General features: G+C 49.6%; 1 protein-coding gene across 1 annotated transcript in view; it reads right to left on the bottom strand.

The window, feature by feature from the left end:
* ELAC2 (elaC ribonuclease Z 2) overlaps positions 1-19,560 on the bottom strand; it is a 268,918-nt gene extending 249,358 nt beyond the window's left edge. The window contains exons 1-3 of the mRNA XM_063960954.1: positions 19,264-19,560; positions 7,963-8,013; positions 7,814-7,884 (exon numbers count right to left, since the gene is read on the bottom strand). Coding sequence (XP_063817024.1) covers positions 7,814-7,884; positions 7,963-8,013; positions 19,264-19,505 — 364 coding nt within the window. The 5' untranslated portion in view covers positions 19,506-19,560. The remainder of the gene's footprint in view (positions 1-7,813; positions 7,885-7,962; positions 8,014-19,263) is intronic.
* Between the last annotated feature and the right edge of the window lie 1,233 nt (positions 19,561-20,793).

The following is a 20,793-nucleotide window of genomic DNA, read 5'->3' as shown; positions in this document are numbered from 1 at the left end:
TCTGTAATCTCCTATTAGTCATAATATTTAATTGTATTTATTACTGGTGTATGTTGCATGATTATCTTGCATGCTTTCCATTTGATTTGGTTGGGCATGATGCGGCTTATACATGTAAGTTTGTGATATAATACATCATGTGCAGGACCCGATGTTTTGTTGTACTGTTGCTATGGTGATGGGTGCACTATGATGACGATTGGCTGCGTCAACGTCAGCGTCATGAGGGCGGGCGGTGTGTCCACCTTCCGGTTCCATGGCGGCTTGCACGGAGGTGTCTTTACTATTTAGGTGAGTACGTTTTTATTGTTTGCAAGCCTGAGGAAAATGCATAAAGCATTGAAACGTTGCTGACATATCACTGTCTCTAATCGTATTATTTGACAAGACGCCTGGAGTGCCGCAGTGGGACTCCGTAAGGACCATGGGGAATAGCGGCTCCGCAGGAGACTGGGCACAACTAAAGAAAGCTTTAGGACTACATGGTGTGCACTGGCTCCTCCCACTATGACCCTCCTCCAGACCTCAGTTAGGATACTGTGCCCGGAAGAGCTGACACAATAAGGAAGGATTTTGAATCCCGGGTAAGACTCATACCAGCCACACCAATCACACCGTATAACTCGTGATACTAAACCCAGTTAACAGTATGAAATATAACTGAGCCTCTCAACAGATGGCTCAACAATAACCCATTAGTTAAGCAATAACTATAAACAAGTATTGCAGACAATCCGCACTTGGGATGGGCGCCCAGCATCCACTACGGACTACGAGAAATAGATTTACCGGTGAGTAAAATCTTATTTTCTCCGACGTCCTAAGTGGATGCTGGGACTCCGTAAGGACCATGGGGATTATACCAAAGCTCCCAAACGGGCGGGAGTGCGCGGATGACTCTGCAGCACCGAATGAGCAACCTCTAGGTCCTCCTCAGCCAGGGTATCAAACTTGTAGACTCTTGCAAAAATGTTTGAACCCGACCAAGTAACAGCTCGGCAAAGTTGTAAAGCAGAGACTTCTCGGGCAGCCGCGCAAGAAGAGCCCACTTTCCTCGTGGAATGGGCTTTTACAGATTTAGGGTGTGGCAGTCTAGCCGCAGTATGTGCAAGTTGAATCGTGCTACAGATCCAGCGAGCAATAGTCTGCTTAGAAGCAGGAGCACCCAGCTTGTTGGGTGCATACAGGATAAATAGCGAGTCAGTTTTCCTGACTCCAGCCGTCCTGGAAACATATACTTTTCAGGGCCCTGACTACGTCCAGTAACTTGGAATCCTCCAAGTCCCAAGTAGCCGCAGGCACCACAACAGGTTGGTTCACATGAAAAACGGATACCACCTTAGGAAGGAATTGGGAACGAGTCCTCAATTCCACCCTATCCATATAAAATACAGATAAGGGCTTTTGTATGACAAAGCCGCCAATTCTGATACACGCCTGGCCGACGCCAAGGCCCACAGCATGACCACTTTCCACGTGAGGTATTGTAGCTCCACGGATTTAAGTGGCTCAACCCAATGCGACTTCAGGAAATCCAACACCACGTTGAGATCCCACGGTGCCACTGGAGGCACAAACGGGGGCTGACTTTGCAGCACTCCCTTAACAAACGTCTGAACTTCAGGCAGTGAAGCCAGTTCTATTTTGGAAGAAAATCGATAGAGCCGAAATCTGGACCTTAATGGAACCCAATTGTAGGCCCATAGTCACCTCTGACTGTAGGAAGTGCAGAAATCGACCTAGCTGAAATTTCTCCTTTGGGGCCTTCCTGGCCTCACAGCACACAACATATTCTCGCCATATGCGGTGATAATGGTTTGCGTTCACTTCTTTCCTAGCTTTAAATAGCATAGGGATAACTTCCTCCGGAATGCCCTTTTCCTTCAGGATCCGGCGTTCAACCGCCAGGTCATCAAACGCAGCCGTGGTAAGTCTTGAAACAGACAGGCCCCCTGCTGCAGCAGGTCCTGTCTGAGCGGCAGAGGCCATGGGTCCTCTGAGATCATTTCTTGGAGTTCTGGGTACCAAGCTCTTCTTGGCCAACCCGGAACAATGAGTATAGTTCTTACTCCTCTCCTTATTATTCTCATTACCCTGGGTAAGAGAGGCAGAGAAGGGAACACATACGCCGACTGGTACACCCACGGTGTTACCAGAGCGTCCACAGCTATCGCCTGAAGGTCCCTTGACCTGGCGCAATATCTTTGTAGCTGTTTGTTGAGGCGGGACGCCATTATGTCCACCTGTGGCCTTTCCCAACGGTGTACAATCATTTGGAAGACTTCTGGATGAAGTCCCCACTCTCCCGGGTGGAGGTCGTGTCATCTGAGAAAGTCTGCTTCTCAGTTGTCCACTCCGGGAATGAACACTGCTGACAGTGATAACACATGATTTTCCGCCCATCGGAGAATCCTTGTGGCTTCTGCCATCGCCATCCTGCTTCTTGTGCCGCCCTGTCGGTTTACATGAGCGACCGCCGTGATGTTGTCTGACTGGATCAGCACCGGCCGGTGTTGAAGCAGGGGCCTAGCCTGACTTAGGGCATTGTAAATGGCCCTTAGTTCCAGAATATTTATGTGTAGGGAAGTCTCCTGACTTTTCCATAGCCTTGGAAGTTTCTTCCCTGTGCGACTGCCCCCCAGCCTCGAAGGCTGGCATCCGTGGTCACCAGGACCCAGTCCTGTATGCCGAATCTGCGGCCCCCTAGAAGATGAGCACTCTGCAGCCACCACAACAGCGACACCCTGGCCCTTGGAGACAGGGTTATCCGCCGATGCATCTGAAGATGCGACCCGGACCACTTGTCCCACAGATCCCACTGGAAGATCCTTGCATGGGACCTGGCGAATGGAATTTCTTCGTAAGAAGCTACCATCTTTCCCAGGGCTCGCGTGCATTGATGCACCGACACCTGTATTTGTATTAGGAGGTCTCTGTCCAGAGACGACAACTCCTTGGACTTCTCCTCCGGGAGAAACCCTTTTTATCCTGTTCTGTGTCCAGAACCATACCCAGGAACAGTAGACGCGTCGTAGGAACCAGCTGCGACTTTGGAATATTCAGAAACCAGCCGTGCTGTTGTAGCACTTCCCAAGATAGTGCTACTCCGACGAACAACTGCTCCCTGGACCTCGCCTTTATAAGGAGATCGTCCAAGTACGGGATAATTATTTCGGCCATTACCTTGGTAAATACCTCGGTGCCGGGGACAGACCAACGGCAACGTCTGGAAATGGTAATGACAATCCTGTACCACAATTTTTTGAGGTACTCCTGGTGAAGAGGGTAAATAGGGACATGCAGGTAAGCATCCTTGATGTCCAGTGATACCATGAAATTCTCCAGGCTTGCAATAATCGCCCTGAGCGATTCCATTTTGAACCTGAACCTTCGTATATAAGTGTTCAAGGATTTCAATTTTAGAATGGGTCTCACCGAACCGTCTGGTTTCGGTACCACAACATTTTGGAATAGTAACCCCGGCCTTGTTGAAGGAGGGGTACCTTGATTTCACCTGCTGGAAGTACAGCTTGTGAATTGCCGCCAGTACTACCTTCCTCCGAGGGCAGCAGGCAAGGCTGATGTGAGGTAACGGCGAGGGGGAGTCGCCTCGAACTCCAGCTTGTATCCCTGTGATACTACTTGCAGAACCTAGGGATCCACCTGTGGGCAAGCCCACTGGTCCCTGAAGTTCCCGAGATGCGCCCCCACCGCACCTGTCTCCACCTGTGGAGCCCCAGCGTCATGCGGTGGACTCAGAGGAAGCGGGGAAGATTTTTGATCCTGGGAACTGGCTGTCTGGTACAGCTTTTTCCTTCTTCCCTTGCCTCTGTGCAGAAAGGAAGCGCCTTTGACCCGCTTGCTTTTCTGAAGCTGAAAGGACTGTACCTGAAAATACGGTGCTTTCTTAGGCTGTGAGGAAACCTGAAGTAAAAATTTTTCTTCCCAGCTGTTGCTGTGGATTTGAGGTCCCAGAGACCCTCCCCAAACAATTCCTCACCCTTATAAGGCAGAATCTCCATGTGCCTTTTAAAGGCAGCATCACCTGTCCACTGCCGGGTTTCTAATACTCTCCTGGCAGAATGGACATTGCATTAATTCTGGATGCCAGCCGGCAAATATCCCTCTGTGCATCCTTCTTTAATATGCTCTATGTTAGCAAAATATTATCCCTGTGTAGGGTATTAATATTATCTGACAGGGTATCAGACCACGCTGCAGCAGCACTATTTATGCTGAGGCAATTGCAGGTCTCAGTATATAACCTGAGTGTGTATATACAGACTTCAGGATAGCCTCCTGCTTTTTATCAGCAGGCTCCTTCAAGGTGGCCGTATCCCCAGACGGCAGTGCCACCTTTTTTGACAAACGTGTTGTCGCCTTATCCACCCTAGGGGATATCTCCCAACGTGACCTATCCTCTGGCGGGAAAGGGTACGCCATCAGTAACTTTTTAGAAATTACCAGTTTCTTATCGGGGGAACCCACGCTTCTTTACACACTTCATTCATTCATCTGATGGGGGAACAAAACACTGGCTGCTTTTTCTCCCCAAAAATAAAACCCCTTTTATGTGGTACTTGGGTTCATGTCAGAAATGTTTAACACATTTTTCATTGCCGAGATCATGTAACGGATGTTCCTAATGGATTGTGTATATATCTCAACCTCGTCGACACTGGAGTCAAACTCCGTGTCGACATCTGTGTCTGCCATCTGAGGTAACGGGTGCTTTTTGAGCCCCTGATGGCCTTTGAGACGCCTGGGCAGGCGCGGGCTGAGAAGCCGGCTGTCCCACAGCTGTTACGTCATCCAGCCTTTTATGTAAGGAGTTGACATTGTCGGTTAATACCTTCCACCTATCCATCCACTCTGGAGTCGGCCCCACAGGGGGCGACATCCAATTTATCGGCCTCTGCTCCGCCTCCACGTAACCTTCCTCATCCAACATGTCGACACAGCCGTACCAACACACCGCGCACACACAGTGAATTCTCTGACTGAGGACAGGACCCCACAAAGTCCTTTGGGGAGACAGAGAGAGAGAGTATGCCAGCACACACCAGAGCGCTATATAATGCAGGGATTAACACTATAACTGAGTGATTTTTCCCCCAATAGCTGCTTGTATACATATATTGCGCCTAAATTTAGTGCCCCCCCTCTCTTTTTAACCCTTTGAGCCTGAAAACTATAGGGGAGAGCCTGGGGAGCTGTCTTCCAGCTGCACTGTGAAGAAAAAATGGCGCCAGTGTGCTGAGGGAGATAGCCCCGCCCCTTTTTCGGCTGACTTTTCTCCCGCTTTTTTATGGATTCTGGCAGGGGTAATTTATCACATATATAGCCCTGGGACTATATATTGTGATGATTTGCCAGCCAAGGTGTCTTATATTGCCCTCAGGGCGCCCCCCCCCCCCCCCAGCGCCCTGCACCCACCAGTGACCGGAGTGAGGTGTGCATGAGGAGCAATGGCGCACAGCTGCAGTGCTGTGCGCTACCTTGTTGAAGACAGAAGTCTTCTGCCGCCGATTTTCCAGAACACTTCTTGCTTCTGGCTCTGTAAGGGGGCCGGCGGCGCGGCTCCGGGAACGAACACCAAGGTCGGGTCCTGCGGTCGATCCCTCTGGAGCTAATGGTGTCCAGTAGCCTAAGAAGCCCAAACTACCACCTGTTAGGTAGGTTCGCTTCTTCTCCCCTTAGTCCCTCGCTGCAGTGAGTCTGTTGCCAGCAGATCTCACTGTAAAATAAAAAACCTAAATATACTTTCTTTCTAGGAGCTCAGGAGAGCCCCTAGTGTGCATCCAGCTCAGCCGGGCACAAGACTATGAGGTCTGGAGGAGGGTCATAGTGGGAGGAGCCAGTGCACACCAGGTAGTCCTAAAGCTTTCTTTAGTTGTGCCCAGTCTCCTGCGGAGCCGCTATTCCCCATGGTCCTTACAGAGTCCCAGCATCCACTTAGGACGTCAGAGAAATAGATATCTATCTATCTATCTCTGCGCCTAAATTTGTGTGCCCCCCCTCTCTTTTTTACCCTCTATTGCACTTGTATACTGCAGGGGAGAGTTTGGGGAGCGTCCTTCCAGCGGAGCTGTGAAGAGAAAAGGGCGCTGGTGTGCTGAGGAAGAAGGCCCCGCCCCCTCAGCGGCGGGCTTCTGTCCCGCTTCTCATGTGTAAAAATGGCGGGGGCTCGCACATATATACAGTGCCTGACTGTATATATATGTATACTTTTGCCATCAGGTATCTTAATTGCTGCCCAGGGCGCCCCCCCCTGCGCCCTACAGTGACCGGAGTGTGTGGGTGTGCTGCGGGAGCACTGGCGCACAGCTGCAGTGCTGTGCGCTACCTTAAGTGAAGACAGGAGTCTTCTGCCGCCGATTTAGATGTCTTCTTGCTTCTGCACTTCTGGCTCTGCGAGGGGGACGGCGGCGCGGCTCCGGGAACGGACGATCAAGGTTAGGTACCTGTGTTCGATCCCTCTGGAGCTAATGGTGTCCAGAAGTGCAACTTAGCTGCAGTTAGTAGGTTTGCTTCTCTCCCCTCAGTCCCACGTAGCAGAGAGTCTGTTGCCAGCAGAAGCTCTCTGAAAATAAAAAACCTGACAAAATACTTTCTTTTCTAGCAAGCTCAGGAGAGCCCACTAGGAGCACCCAGCTCTGGCCGGGCACAGATTCTAACTGAGGTCTGGAGGAGGGGCATAGAGGGAGGAGCCAGTGCACACCAGATAGTACTGAATCTTTCTTTAGAGTGCCCAGTCTCCTGCGGAGCCCGTCTATTCCCCATGGTCCTTACGGAGTCCCCATCATCCACTAGGACGTTAGAGAAATTAATAAAAATTATATCTACATCTCCCATTTTCTCTTTCTTCCATGGGGGAAGGGGGAGACAAAGCCATGGGATGTCCCAAAGCTGCCCCCTTGAGGGAGTAAACGCTCCTGTGCATAGGACCCCTCACTAAAGTAAGTGTCGCTAGTGGCGAATGAGTCCAATTAGTAGAGAAGTAGTAAGTAATGAATGAGGCGCACGTAGAGGTCCGGCAGAAGGGTTCTGCAGAGAGACCTGGCTCAGCCAGTAAGGAGGAAACTAGCGTCCAAGCAGAATGGTCTGTAGCAAGTCCGGAAGCTCCCTGGCCCCATTATACAGTAGTTACGTCCCTGATCACCCCTTAGTACACACAGCACTCTTTATAAAACCACTCAGTGTACACAACACCCGTCATAATACGACTCAGTACACACAGCACCCCCATAATACCTTTCAGTATACACAGACCCCTCCACCATAACACCCCTCAGTAACCACAGCACCCCGATTTTACATTCCAGTATATACAAACCCCCTGGCACCACCCTGACAATAAGAACATACCTCGCACAGCCTCTAAAACCCCGGACTCCAGCATAAAGTCTAAAAAGACTAAGAACATCAATACCGTATATTGTATTGTATGTTATTTAACCAGATATATTTGTTTACTTTACACAACTGCATACACAATACAGGTTTTATTGCATAATAGTGAATTTACAGATCGAGATGATTTTACACATAGAAAGGCTTGGGACATACACACTACCAGTTAGAAGCTGATTAGCTAATACTTTATCTCTCTCCAAGGCTTGATACATTTCCCCCTTAGTCCGGCTGAAAGATAACTACTCCCCTCTAAAGGGGAGAGATGTTTCTTACCAGGATCTGTGCCTGCGTCACTGAATACAGACACGGGACACGATGCCACCTGTACCAAAGACTTACATCCTAACATTAGAAACGTACCACTGTTTAAAAAAAAATTCTTTTAAAGTTTACCAACCTGATAAACCTCCAACATTTGCCCAATTCATTCGTGTCACGAACACGTTATCAAGATGCGATAACTTCAGCCTACAAATTAAGAACACACAGATAGTGATACAGCACGATATTTCAGTTTAGCTAACGCGCTTCATTAAAATATCTTACTTGTGCTCGGTCATTATTCTCTGGATCCCTTCACCGCAATTAAATAGATACCTTGAAGAAAAAATAAAAAGTAAACAGTTATGACTACAAAACAATCAGCCACTTAAGAAAAAAAAAAATAGGATTTTAATACCTACCGGTAAATCCTTTTCTCCTAGTCCGTAGAGGATGCTGGGGACTCCAAAAGGACCGTGGGGTATAAACGGGATCCGCAGGAGACATGGGCACACTATAAGACTTTGAATGGGTGTGAACTGGCTCCTCCCTCTATGCCCCTCCTCCAGACCTCAGTAATAGGAACTGTGCCAGGGGAGACGGACATTTCGAGGAAAAGGATTTTTGTTACACTACGGGTGAGATACATACCAGCTCACACCACAAACACACCGTACAACTGGATTAGCAGGAATACAAGAGAACAGTATGAACGAAAAAAAACAGCAACAAGCTGAACATAACTGATACACAACCTTCGTGTAATCGAAACAACAACAACAACACAACTGCAAGTAACAGTCCGCACTGGGATGGGCGCCCAGCATCCTCTACGGACTAGGAGAAAAGGATTTACTGGTAGGTATTAAAATCCTATTTTCTCTTACGTCCTAGAGGATGCTGGGGACTCCAAAAGGACCATGGGGTCTATACCAAAGCTCCAGACCGGGCGGGAGAGTGCGGACGACTCTGCAGCACCGATTGAGCAAACACAAGGTCCTCATCAGCCAGGGTATCAAAACTTGTAGAACTTAGCAAAAGTGTTTGAACCCGACCACGTAGCTGCTTGGCAAAGCTGAATTGCCGAGACCCCTCGGGCAGCCGCCCAAGATGGGCCCACCTTCCTAGGAGAATGGGCCTTCACTGACTTCGGCAAGGCAATCCAGCCGTAGAATGAGCGTGCTGAATCGTATTACAAATCCAGCGTGCAATAGTCTGCTTGGAAGCAGGATTTTCAATCTTGTTGGAAGCGTACAGGACAAACAGAGCCTCCGTTTTCCTAAGCAGAGCCGTTCTGGAGACATAAATTTTCAAAGCTCTCACGACATCGAGAGATTTTGGCACCGTCACGGCCTCTGAAGCCACAGGTACCACAATAGGTTGATTTATGTGAAACGAAGAAACCACCTTCGGCAGAAATTGTTGACGAGTCCTCAATTCCGCTCTATCCACATGGAAAATCAAATATGGGCTCTTGTGAGACAAAGCCGCCAATTCCGACACCAGTCTGGCGGACGCCAAGGCCAAAAGCATGACCACTTTCCAAGTGCGAAATTTCAACTCAACCTTTCGCAAAGGTTCAAACCAGTAAGACATAAGAAATTACAACACCACGTCAAGATCCCACGGTGCCACGGGTGGCACAAACGGGGGATGGATATGCAGCACTCCCTTCACGAAAGTCTGAACTTCAGGAAGGGCGGGCAATTCTTTTTGAAAGAAAATAGATAAAGCCGAAATCTGCACTTTGATGGAACCCAATTTCAGGCCTGCATCCACGCCTGCCTGCAAAAAATGGAGGAAACGACCCAGCTGAAACTCCTCCGCCGGAGCTTTCTTGGCTACACACCACGACACATTTTCTCCAAATATGGTGATAATGCTTCGCCGTGACCTCCCTTCTAGCCTTAAGTAGAGTAGGGATGACTTCCTCAGGAATACCCTTTCGAGCTAGGATTTGGCGTTCAACCTCCACACCGTCAAACGCAGCCGCTGTAAGTCCTGAAATACGCATGGCCCGTGCAGTAACAAGTCCTCCCTGAGAGGAAGCGGCCAAGGATCTTCTATGAGCAATTCCTGAAGATCCGGATACCAGGCCCTCCATGGCCAATCTGGAACGACGAGTACTGCCGGAACCCTTGTTCGTCTTGTGATCCTCAACACCTTTGGAATGAGAGAAAGTGGAGGGAACACATACCGACTGAAACACCCACGGAGTTACCAGGGCGTCCACTGCACTGGCTTGGGGGTCCCTTGACCTGGAACAATATCTCGGAAGTTTCTTGTTGAGGCGAGATGCCATCATGTCTATTTGAGGAACTCCCCAACGCCTTGTCACTTCTGCAAATACCTCTCGATGAAGAGCCCACTCTCCTGGATGGAGACCGTGTCTGCTGAGGAAGTCTGCTTCCCAGTTGTCCACGCCCGGAAGGAAGACTGCGCTCACGTGCTTTTCCGCCCAGCGGAGAACCCTTGTGGCCTCCGCCGCTCTGCTCTTTGTTCCGCCCTGGAGGTTTACGTACGCTACCGCTGTTACATTGTCCGACTGAATCAGGACAAGTAGACCTCGAAGAAGGTGTTCCGCTTGCAGAAGACCGTTGTAAATGGCTCTTAACTCCAGAACGTTTATGTGGAGACAAGTTTCCTGGCTTGACCATTTTCCCTGGAAATTTCTTCCTAGTGTGAATGCACCCCAGCCTCGGAGACTTGCATCCGTGGTCAGCAGGACCCAATCCTGGATTCCGAACCTGCGTCCCTCTAGAAGGTGAGAACTTTGCAGCCACCACAGGAGAGAAATTCTGGTCCTGGAAGATAGACTTATTTTCCGGTGCATGTGCAGGTGAGACCCGGAACATTTGTTCAGCAGGTCCCACTGAAACACCCGGGCATGAAACCTGCCAAACGGAATGGCTTCGTAAGCCGCAACCATCTTCCCCAGCACTCGAGTGCATTGATGAATCGACACTCTTGCCGGTTTCAGAAACTCCTTGACCATGCAATGGATTTCCAGAGCTTTTTCCGCCGGAAGAAACACTCTGTAGTTCCGTGTCTAGGATCATGAGAAAAGAAGGGCAGCCGAGTTGTCGGGATCAACTGAGACTTTGGCAAATTTAGAATCCAACCAGGATGTCGCAGAACCGCAAGGGAGAGTTCCACATTTCTTAGCAACTGATCCTTCGATCTCGCAAATCTCAGGAAGGCCTGATGAAGAGGATATATCGGGACGTGTAAGTAGGCATCTGTTATGTCGACTGACGCCATAAAATCCCCCCCCCCCCTTCTAGGCTGGAGATCACAGCTCGAAGAGATTCCATCTTGAACTTGAAAGTTTTCAAGTACAGATTGAGGGATTTTAGGTTCAGGATCGGTCTGACCGAGCCGTCCGGCTTTGGCACGACAAAAAGGCTCGAATAGAACCCTTCCCCCCGTTGGGACGGGGGAACCGGGACAATGACCCACTGTTGACACAGCTTTTGTATCGCAGCATTTACTACTTCCCTTTCTGGAATAGAAACTGGCAAGGCTGATTTGAAAAATCGGCGGGGGGGGGGCATCTCCTGAAACTCTAGTTTGTACCCTTGGGACAGTATGTCTAAGACCCAAGGATCTAGGCCCGATTGAAACCAGACCTGACTGAAGCTTCGGAGACAGGCCCCCACCGGCACGGACTCCTGTAGGGGAGCCCCAGCGTCAAGCGGTGGACTTGGCAGAGGCGGGGGAGGACTTTTGGTCCTGGGCACCAGACACAGCAGGCGACCGTTTTCCCCTTCCTCTACCTTTTGAAGAGAGGAAGGACGAGCCCCTTCCTTTTTTGTATTTATTCGGCCGAAACGACTGCATCTGATAATGGGGTGCCGTTTTCTGTTGTGCGGGAACATAAGGAAGAAAAGAGGACTTACCCGCAGTAGCGGTAGACATCAGGTCAGCGAGGCCGTCACCAAACAAGACACTACTTTTAAAAGGGAGAGCTTCCATAGCTTTCTTGGAGTCGGCATCAGCATTCCATTGATGAATCCACAGCGCCCTCCTGGCAGAGACTGCCATGGCATTGGCCTTTGATCCCAAGAGGTCAATATCCCTCGCCGCATCCTTTAGGTAAGCTGCAGCGTCCCTGATATAACCAAGAGTCAAAAGAATGTTATCCTTATCAAGGGTATCCATGTCAGATGCCAAATTATCAGCCCACTTAGCAATAGCACTACTCACCCATGCTGACGCCACGGCAGGTCTGAGGAGTGCACCCGTAGTGACATAAAATGGCCTTTAATGTCGTTTCCTGCTTGCGATCCGCAGGATCCTTGAGGGCAGCAGTGTCAGGAGACGGAAGCGCCACTTTTTTGGACAGTTGGGACAGAGCCTTGTCCACATTGGGAGATGACTCCCACTTTTCCCTGTCGTCAGAGGGGAAAGGATATGCCATAAAAATTCTCTTGGGAATCTGCCATCTTTTGTCAGGCGACTCCCAAGCCTTTTTCACAAAGAGCGTTCAGTTCATGAGAGGGGGGAAACTTCACCTCAGGTTTTTTCCCTTATACAAACAAACCCTTGTATCTGGAACAGTAGGCACTTCAGAAATATGTAAAACATCTTTAATTGCCACAATCATATACTGAATACTCAACCAATTTTGGATGTAAACTGGCCTCACTATAGTCGACACTGGAGTCAGAGTCCGTGTCGGTATCAGCCAGCGCTATATTTGAAATGCGGCCAGCGCAGTGTATGTGTGTGTCCATGGCTGCTGCCCATGGCCCGCCTAATTAGTAAGTGGTATCGCTACCTACAGCCACACTCCCTCACTGCTCCCGACATCCTCCCTCTCTCTCTGCTCCCGACATCCTCCCTCTCTCTCTGCTCCCGACATCCTCCCTGCTCGCTACACCCACCTTCCCTTCCTGCTCCCTACACACCCACTGTCCCGCTGTTCCCTACACCCACCCTCCCTTCCTGCTCCTTACATGCTCCCTACACCCACCCTCCCTTGCTCCCTCCACATATACTCTCCCTGCTCCCTACACTGATCCCTACTGCAATCCCGGGATTGAGCATTTTTCAATCCCGAATCCCGGTGATTGAAAAAATGCCCCGGGATTGGCCTCCCTAGTTGGGAGCCCATAAGACAAACAGAGCCTCTGTTTTCCTAATCTGCGCCGTTCTGGTGACATAGATCTTCAAAGCTCTGACCACATCGAGCGAGAGACTGACTCCGCCAAGGCGTCAGTAGCCACTGGCACCACAATTGGCTGGTTAACATGAAATGATTAAACCACTTTTTGCAGAAATTGCTGACGAGTTCTCAACTCCGCTCTATCAGCATGGAAAATCAAATAGGGGCTTTTGTGAGACAAAGCCGCCAACTCAGACACCCGCCTTGCAGACGCCAAGGCCAACAACAAGACCACTTTCCAAGTAAGGAATTTTAACTTTAACTCCACCTTGCGCAAAGGTTCAAACCAATGTGATTGCAAGAATTGCAACACCACATTAAGGTCCCATGGTGGCACTGTGGGCACAAAGGGAGGTTGGATGTGCAGCACGCCTTTTACGAAGGTCTGAACTTCTGGAAGGGAGGCCAATTCTTTATTAACAAAGATCGACAAGGCCGAAATCTGTACTTTAATAGAGCTTAATTTTAGGCCCGCATCCACACCTGCTTGTAGGAAATGGAGCAAACGCCCCAGGTGAAATTCTTCCATAGGAGCCTTCTTGGATTCACACCAAGACACATTTTCTCCAAATACGGTGGTAATGCTTTGCCGTTACTTCTTTTCTAGCCTTAAGTAGTGTAGGAATGACTTCACTGGGAATACCCTTTCGGGCTAGGATTTGGTGTTCAACCGCCACGCCGTCAAACACAGCCGCGGTAAGTCCTGATACACGCACGGCCCCTGTTGTAACAGGTCCTCCCGAAGAGGAAGAGGCCAGGGATCTTCTATGAGCAACTCCTGAAGATCTGGATACCAGGCCCGTCTTGGCCAATCCGGAACAATGAGGATCGCCTGAACCCTTGTTGTTCTTATAAATTTTTATCACCTTTGGAATGAGTGGAAGTGGAGGGAACACATAGACCGACTGAAACACCCACGGTATCACTAGGGTGTCCACCGCTATCGCTTGAGGGTCCCTTGACCTGGAACAATATCTCTGAAGTTTCTTGTTGAGGCGGGACACCATCATGTCAGCTTGAGGAACTCCCCAACGACTTGTCACTTCTGCAAAGACCTATTGATGAAGACCCCACTTTCCTGGATGGAGATCGTGTCTGCTGAGGAAATCTGCTTCCCAGTTGTCCACTCCTGGAATGAAGACCGCTGACAGAGCGCTGGCATGTCTTTCCGCCCAGCGAAGAATCTTCGTGGCCTCGGCCATCGCCGCTCTGCTCTTTGTTTCCGCCTTGGCGGTTTATGTACGCCACTGCTGTCACGTTGTCTGACTGAATCAAGACCGGCAGACCCCGAAGAAGATGTTCTGCTTGCAGTATGCCGTTGTAGATGGCTCTTAATTCCAGAATGTTTATGTGTAGACAAGCTTCCTGGATTGACCACTTTCCCTGACACTTTCTTACCTGTATGACTGCACCCCAGCCTCGGAGGCTTGCATCTGTGGTCACCAGGATCCAATCCTGAATCCCGAACCTGTGTCCCTCCAGGTGGTGAGAACTGTGCAGCCACCACAGAAGGGAAATTCTGGTCCTGGGAGATAGAGTTATTTTCCAGTGCATGTCCAGGTGACACCCCGATCACTGGTCCAGCAGGTTCCACTGAAACACCCTGGCATGGAACCTGCCATACGGAATGGCCTCGTAGGCCGCCACCATCTTCCCCAGCAACCGAGTGCACTGAAGCACTGACACCTTTGCCGGTTTCAGAATCTGTTTTACCATGATCTGTATTTCCAGAGCTTTTTCCACTGGAAGAAAAACTCTGCAATTCTGTATCCAGAATCATACCCAGGAACAACAGCCGTGTTGTCGGATCCAACTGTAATTTTGGAAAATTTAGGAGCCAACCCTGTTGTTGCAGAATCGTCAGTGAAAGGGCAACATTCTTCAACAATTGCTCCTTGGACCTCGCCTTTATCAGGAGATCGTCCAAGTACGGGATAATTGCGATTCCCTGCTTGCGCAGGAGGACCATCATTTCCACCATTACTTTGGTGAAAATCCTCGGAGCCGTGGACAGACCAAACGGCAACGTCTGAAATTGGTAATGACAATCCTGCACAGCAAATCTCAGGTAAGCCTGATGTGAAGGATATATGGGGACATGCAAGTAGGCATCTTTTATGTCGACCGACACCATAAAATCCCCCTCCTCCAGACTGGAGATCACTGCTCATAGAGATTCTATCTTGAACTTGAATTTTTTTTAGAAAGAAATTGAGGGATTTTAGGTTCAGAATCGGTCTGACTGAGCCACCCGGCTTCGGGACCACGAACAGGCTAGAATAAAAACCTTCCCACTGTTGAGATGGGGGTACCGTGACAATCACTTGATTTTGACACAACTTTAGTATCGCAGCGTTTACCATCTCCCTTTCAGGAAGAGAAGCTGGCAAGGCTGATTTGAAAAATCGGTGAGGGGGCACGTCTTGAAACTCTAACTTGTACCCCTTGGTTACTATGTCTACTATCCAAGGTTCCAGCTTCGAGTGCACCCAGACCTAACTGAAGAGTTTGAGACATGCCCCCACTGGAGCGGACACCAGCAGAGGAGCCCCAGCGTCATGCGGTGGATTTGGTAGAAGCCGTAGAGGACTTCTGCTCCTGGGAACTTGCCACAGCCTGTGACCTTTTTCCCCGTCCTCTCCCCCTCGCAGCAAGGAAGGAGGACCCACGTCCTTTTTTGAATTTATTGGGCCGAAAGGACTGCATCTGATAGTGAGGCGATTTCTTCTGCTGTGCAGGGACATAAGGTAAAAATGAAGACATACCCGCGGTAGCCGTAGACACCAGGTCAGTGAGGCCGTCGCCAAACAAGACCCTACCGTGAAACGGAAGAGACTCCATCGCCTTCTTAGAGTTAGCATCAGCATTCCATTGATGTATCCACAACGCTCTCCTTGCTGAGACTGCCATGGCATTGGCCCTTGAACCCAAAAGGCCAATATCCCTTACAGCTTCTTTTAAATATGCTGCAGCGTCCCTGATGTGCCCCAGAGTCAAAAGCACGCTATTCCTGTCTAGGGTATCTACCTCAGATGACAAGCCCACCTTTCAATAGCGCTACCCATCCATGCCGCAACGGCAGGCCTGAGTAGCGACCCTGTAGTGACATAAATGGATTTGAGTGTATTTTCCTGTTACGATCCGCAGGATCCTTTAGGGCTGCCGTGTCAGGGGACGGAAGCGCCACCTTTTTGGATAGACGCGATAAAGCCTTGTCTACCGTGGGGATTGACTCCCACCTTTCCCTGTCCTCAGAGGGGAAAGGATATGCCACTGGAATTCTTTTGGGAACCTGTATCTTTTTGTCAGGATTTTCCCAAGCCTTTTCAAAAAGCGCGTTCAGTTCATGAGAGGGAGGAAACGTTACCTCAGGTTTCTTTCCTTTATACATACAGACCCTAGTATCAGGAACAGCAGGGTCCTCAGTGATATGTAATACATCTTTTATCACTACAATCATGTACTGAATACTCTTGGCCAGCTTTGGATGTAATCTGGCATCACTATAGTCGACACGTGTCGGTATCTGTATCTGCTATCTGGGTAAATGCACGCTTCTGTGACCCCGAAGGGCTCTGGGCCTGTGACAAAGCATCTTCCATGGATTTCCTCCATGTTTGGTTTTTAGACTCGGATTTATCAAATCTTTTAGTCACGTTTGCGTTTAAAACACTCAACATATTAACCCAATCATCCGTCGGCGATGCCGACACGGTCACTCTCTCAGTATTTTCTGTCCCCACTCCAGCCTCCTCCTGGGAAGAGCATTCAGCCTCAGACATGTCGACACATACGTACTGAGCGTAGTGATCGAACCCTCTGGAGCTAATGGTGTCCAGTAGCCTAAGAAGCAGAGCCCTTGAACTCTTAAGAAGTAGGTCTGCTTCTCTCCCCTCACTCCCACGATGCAGGGAGCCTGTAGCCAGCAGGTCTCCCTGAAAATAACAAACCTAAATAAAATATTTTTCAGAGAAACTCAGGAGAGCTCCTCAGTGTGCATCCAGTCTCACTGGGCACAGAATCTAACTGGAGTCTGGAGGAGGGGCATAGGGGGAGGAGCCAGTTTCACACCCATTCAAAGTCTTATAGTGTGCCCATGTCTCCTGCAGATCCCGTCTATGCCCCATGGTTCTTAAAGCATCCCCAGCATACTCTAGGATGCATGAGAAAACAGAATATTTTTCGCTAAGCTGGCCCGCTCCATGGAATCATTTGCCCCTTTTCCCAGGACTCCTTCAACGCTCACTTCACCGCCTGAAGAGACTGCGGCTTGTGATTGGCCCACCCATCCTCTCACTACAGCCATTAGTTAACTAAATGAAAGAACCAACTCCAGGAAAACATGCTCCATGGAGCAGCCCTCAGAGACTCTGGCTTCTAAAGAAATAAGAGGTCTATTTACTAAGCCTTTGATGGAAATAAAGTGGACGGAGATAAAATACCAGCCAACCCTCTTCTAACTGTCATTTTTCAAACACAGCCTGTAACATGAAAGTTAGGAGCTGATTGGTTGGTACTTTATCTCCATCCACTTTATCTCCAGCCATGGCTTAGTAAATAGACTCTTAAGTTCCTAAAGTAGGTATTAATTTAGCTTTTAGCAAATCTAGAGCCGGCGATAGAGACGTGTGGGACTGCGCATCGCTGTCACCGGCACCCTATACACGGCGCGATGTGTGCTTAATTTCTAAGCAATCTAAGTAAATTAAGTAAAAATTGCTACGTGTGTAGCCCCCTTAACGATAGTATTCATCTGGTTTATGAAATAGTGGATTAAATAAGGAGCTAGGTTGCCGATCAGTAAGGTTATAACAATTTAAACACACATGCTGTCTATGGTGGTTGATTAATCCCCTCAATCTGACACATATTGCATGCAAACATCTTTTTAAAAAAAATAAAAAGGGGCATACACACGAGGATATTTAAGCACCATACACACTAGATGAGAAAGTATAAGATATCGCTCAGAAGGGCCATTCTGAGCAATATCTTTTATTATCTCATCTAGTGTGTACACTTACGCTCCCGCGCATAGTTAACAACCCCCTCCCTCTTCTGAACAGTTCAGATGAGGGAGGACCTCGTTAACGAGAGCCATGCTGCAGCTCCTCCCCGCCAGCATCGGCAAGTGTGAATGCACTTGCCAATGACGGCACCCAGCCGAGTCCCTGTCGCAGCCAATATCGCCAGGTACACACATCGGCTAGTGTGCACCCAGCTTTAGCCATATAAAAGATAAAGATTTCCCTTGAAATATCCCCAGCAGCAGAATGAACGCTATAGTGCACACACGGAATGATATAGTGAAAGATATCGTTCAGTGACGTCACCCCTCCCATCCCTGAACATGCAGCCATAAAATATATAGCCTAAATTGGACTGCATGTTCAGTTGATAAAGATCAACGATAACGGCCCACAGGAGCACGCATTGTTATCATGCATACACACTGGACAATATGGATAATATATCTTTATCGTGCATATCGTCCATTTTTATCTTCTCGCGTGTACGATGGGCCCTACAGACTGGGCGACCCGCCGGCGAGCTGCCCGGCCACCGATACGGCAGACCCGGCTGCGGGGGTGGGGGAGTGAAGTTTCTTCACTCCCTCCTTCACCCGGCTCCACAGCAGTGCATGCAAATATGGACGAGATCATCGATATTGTCCTGCATGCACAAGCGACGGGGCACCAACGATGAACGAGCGCTGGGCCGCGTATAGTTCATCGCTGCTGCCTTCACACTGAAGGCCCATACCTACTGGCTGATTTTGAGCTGAAAGCAGTTCACTTTTGGTGTTTTGAGCTGCTTTCAGCTCAAAGCCGCCCAGTGTGTATGCCCAAACGATGAGCGCTGATGCAAGCTCCCACTCCATCGCTGGCAGCCGCCGTACATCTACTGGTATTACCAGTAGATGAACGGCGGGGTGAGCGGCTTTCCATAGCATCCTGCTATGGAAAGCCGCTCACATCGCTGGGCAGGGGAGAAAAGCGATCAGTGTGTATGCACTGAGCGCATTTCAGCCCAGCAATGTCAGCGATCATTGCTATGCATACACGCTGGGCAAAAACGCCCAGTGTGTATGGACCTTAAAAGATATGAACGGTATCTCATTCACTAATGAACGAGATCGTTCATATCTTTCACTGGTATCGACCAGTGTGTAGGGCCCTTAACCCTTACCTTATATGAATTAGAAAGCAATAGCACGCCCCAGTCCTTAATACTTATTGGTTTTAGACGTGACCCAGGACCATTACCATGACAGACACAGACAGACAGACAGACAGACAGACAGACAGACAGACAGACAGACAGACAGACACACACACACGTTAGCTGTGACTGAACACAGACCAAAACTAACACCCTACCACCCGAGCACAGCCGTAATGACTGGGGGGAGTCGTCACCTGTTGTACTCTGAGAAGACGTAGAATGAGGCCCCCGAGTCCCTGGCGCCGGCCGCCACCACCTGCACGTAGACATTGTACGGGGGACACCGGCCACCCGCACCCTGCTGCTCCCGGATCTTGATGTGCCGCATGGTATCCTTGGGCATCTTTCTCTTGCGGGTGCTGAGGGATCGAGCCTCCATACCGGCCATTCTGGAAGCCCAGGACAGGCGCCTCCACAGCAGGCCTGCAAACCCCATATACACACGCCGCCAGAGCGACTGTAGGTCACCGAAGAACCATGTGCTTCTGCAGCAACCAATCACCTGTAGGCATGCCGGGGACGTTGCACCCAGCCAGCCAATCAGCGTGCTGTCAATGGGAAAAAAACATCAAATCAACGTAAGGTCCTCGGTTGCTCGGCAACAAGTGGCCTATAGCTGTCACATTACCATATAACGTAGAGCCATTCAGCTCAGCTGTCAGCCCGCTTCCCGGCTCTGTCAAACATACAGGTATAAATAACGTAAGTTTACTAATGGAAAGAGTGGTTATTAAAGTGGCAATAGATTGAACTTTGATGTGACGCATGCACAGCGCCTCTCATCTATCCCTTTAACCTGGGACACTCATGAATTACATAGGTTCTGTGGCTGGCTGACTACAAGCCTGCATTTCACCTGGTTTTAAGCAGCCACAGAACCTGTGCCATGAGTGTCCCAGGTTAAAGGGATAATATGGTCATTCTTAAGGGCCCCATACACTAGAGCGATAATGCCCGATTTTGGCCCAATTCGGGCATTCGGTCCGATATATTGGGTGAAATCGTGCATTTTTTAGGTGTCTCCGGGTCGATCCGATCCGATGCGCATTCCCGTGAGCATCGGATCGGATCCTCCAGATTAAATGTGTTGCACATTCAATCTGGTCCGACCTGGGGGCATGACTGGGATCGCCCGGGATACATCGGATCCCAGGGCATCCGATGTATCCTGGGTGATCCTGCCCCCCCTGGAGGCTGCCGTTACACCCAGGCTATTTATCATTGGTGGCTACTGAGCAGTCATTCATAAACAAGCCCAGCTGCTAATTATCATACGGCTCCATTTATCAAATAGGAATAACACCAGTGGCATATTTAATTTTCACTTAGTATTACTGTGATACAAACAAACATGCAACTGGTATTCAGCATTACTTAGTAATACCCATCTGGCGAGGTCCAGCGCTGTCTCCCCGTTCAATGGTGCCCTCTGCTCTCCTGCTTACAGCTAAGGGTAGGGCCACACATAGCGGCCAAGCGGGTCCCCTTCAGCGGCCGGAAGGAGACTGCACATGGGCGACTATGCAGGCCAGTGGCGTGCGGTGAGGTCAGTGGTTGGTGAGGCACTACAGCCATAATGTCCGCCGGATACTGCCGATGACCCCTACCGCCGCCAAGCCAATGCCCGCTACTGCCTCTGAGCCGATACCCACTGCCACCGCCAATGGTACAATGCCGCTGCCTGCCTGATATATTGTACATTTCTCTAACGTCCTAGTGCCTGC

This window comes from Pseudophryne corroboree, chromosome 3, assembly GCF_028390025.1.
Source record: "Pseudophryne corroboree isolate aPseCor3 chromosome 3, aPseCor3.hap2, whole genome shotgun sequence".
NCBI classification, from domain to species: domain Eukaryota; kingdom Metazoa; phylum Chordata; class Amphibia; order Anura; family Myobatrachidae; genus Pseudophryne; species Pseudophryne corroboree.
This window is presented reverse-complemented; position numbering and strand designations above follow the sequence as displayed.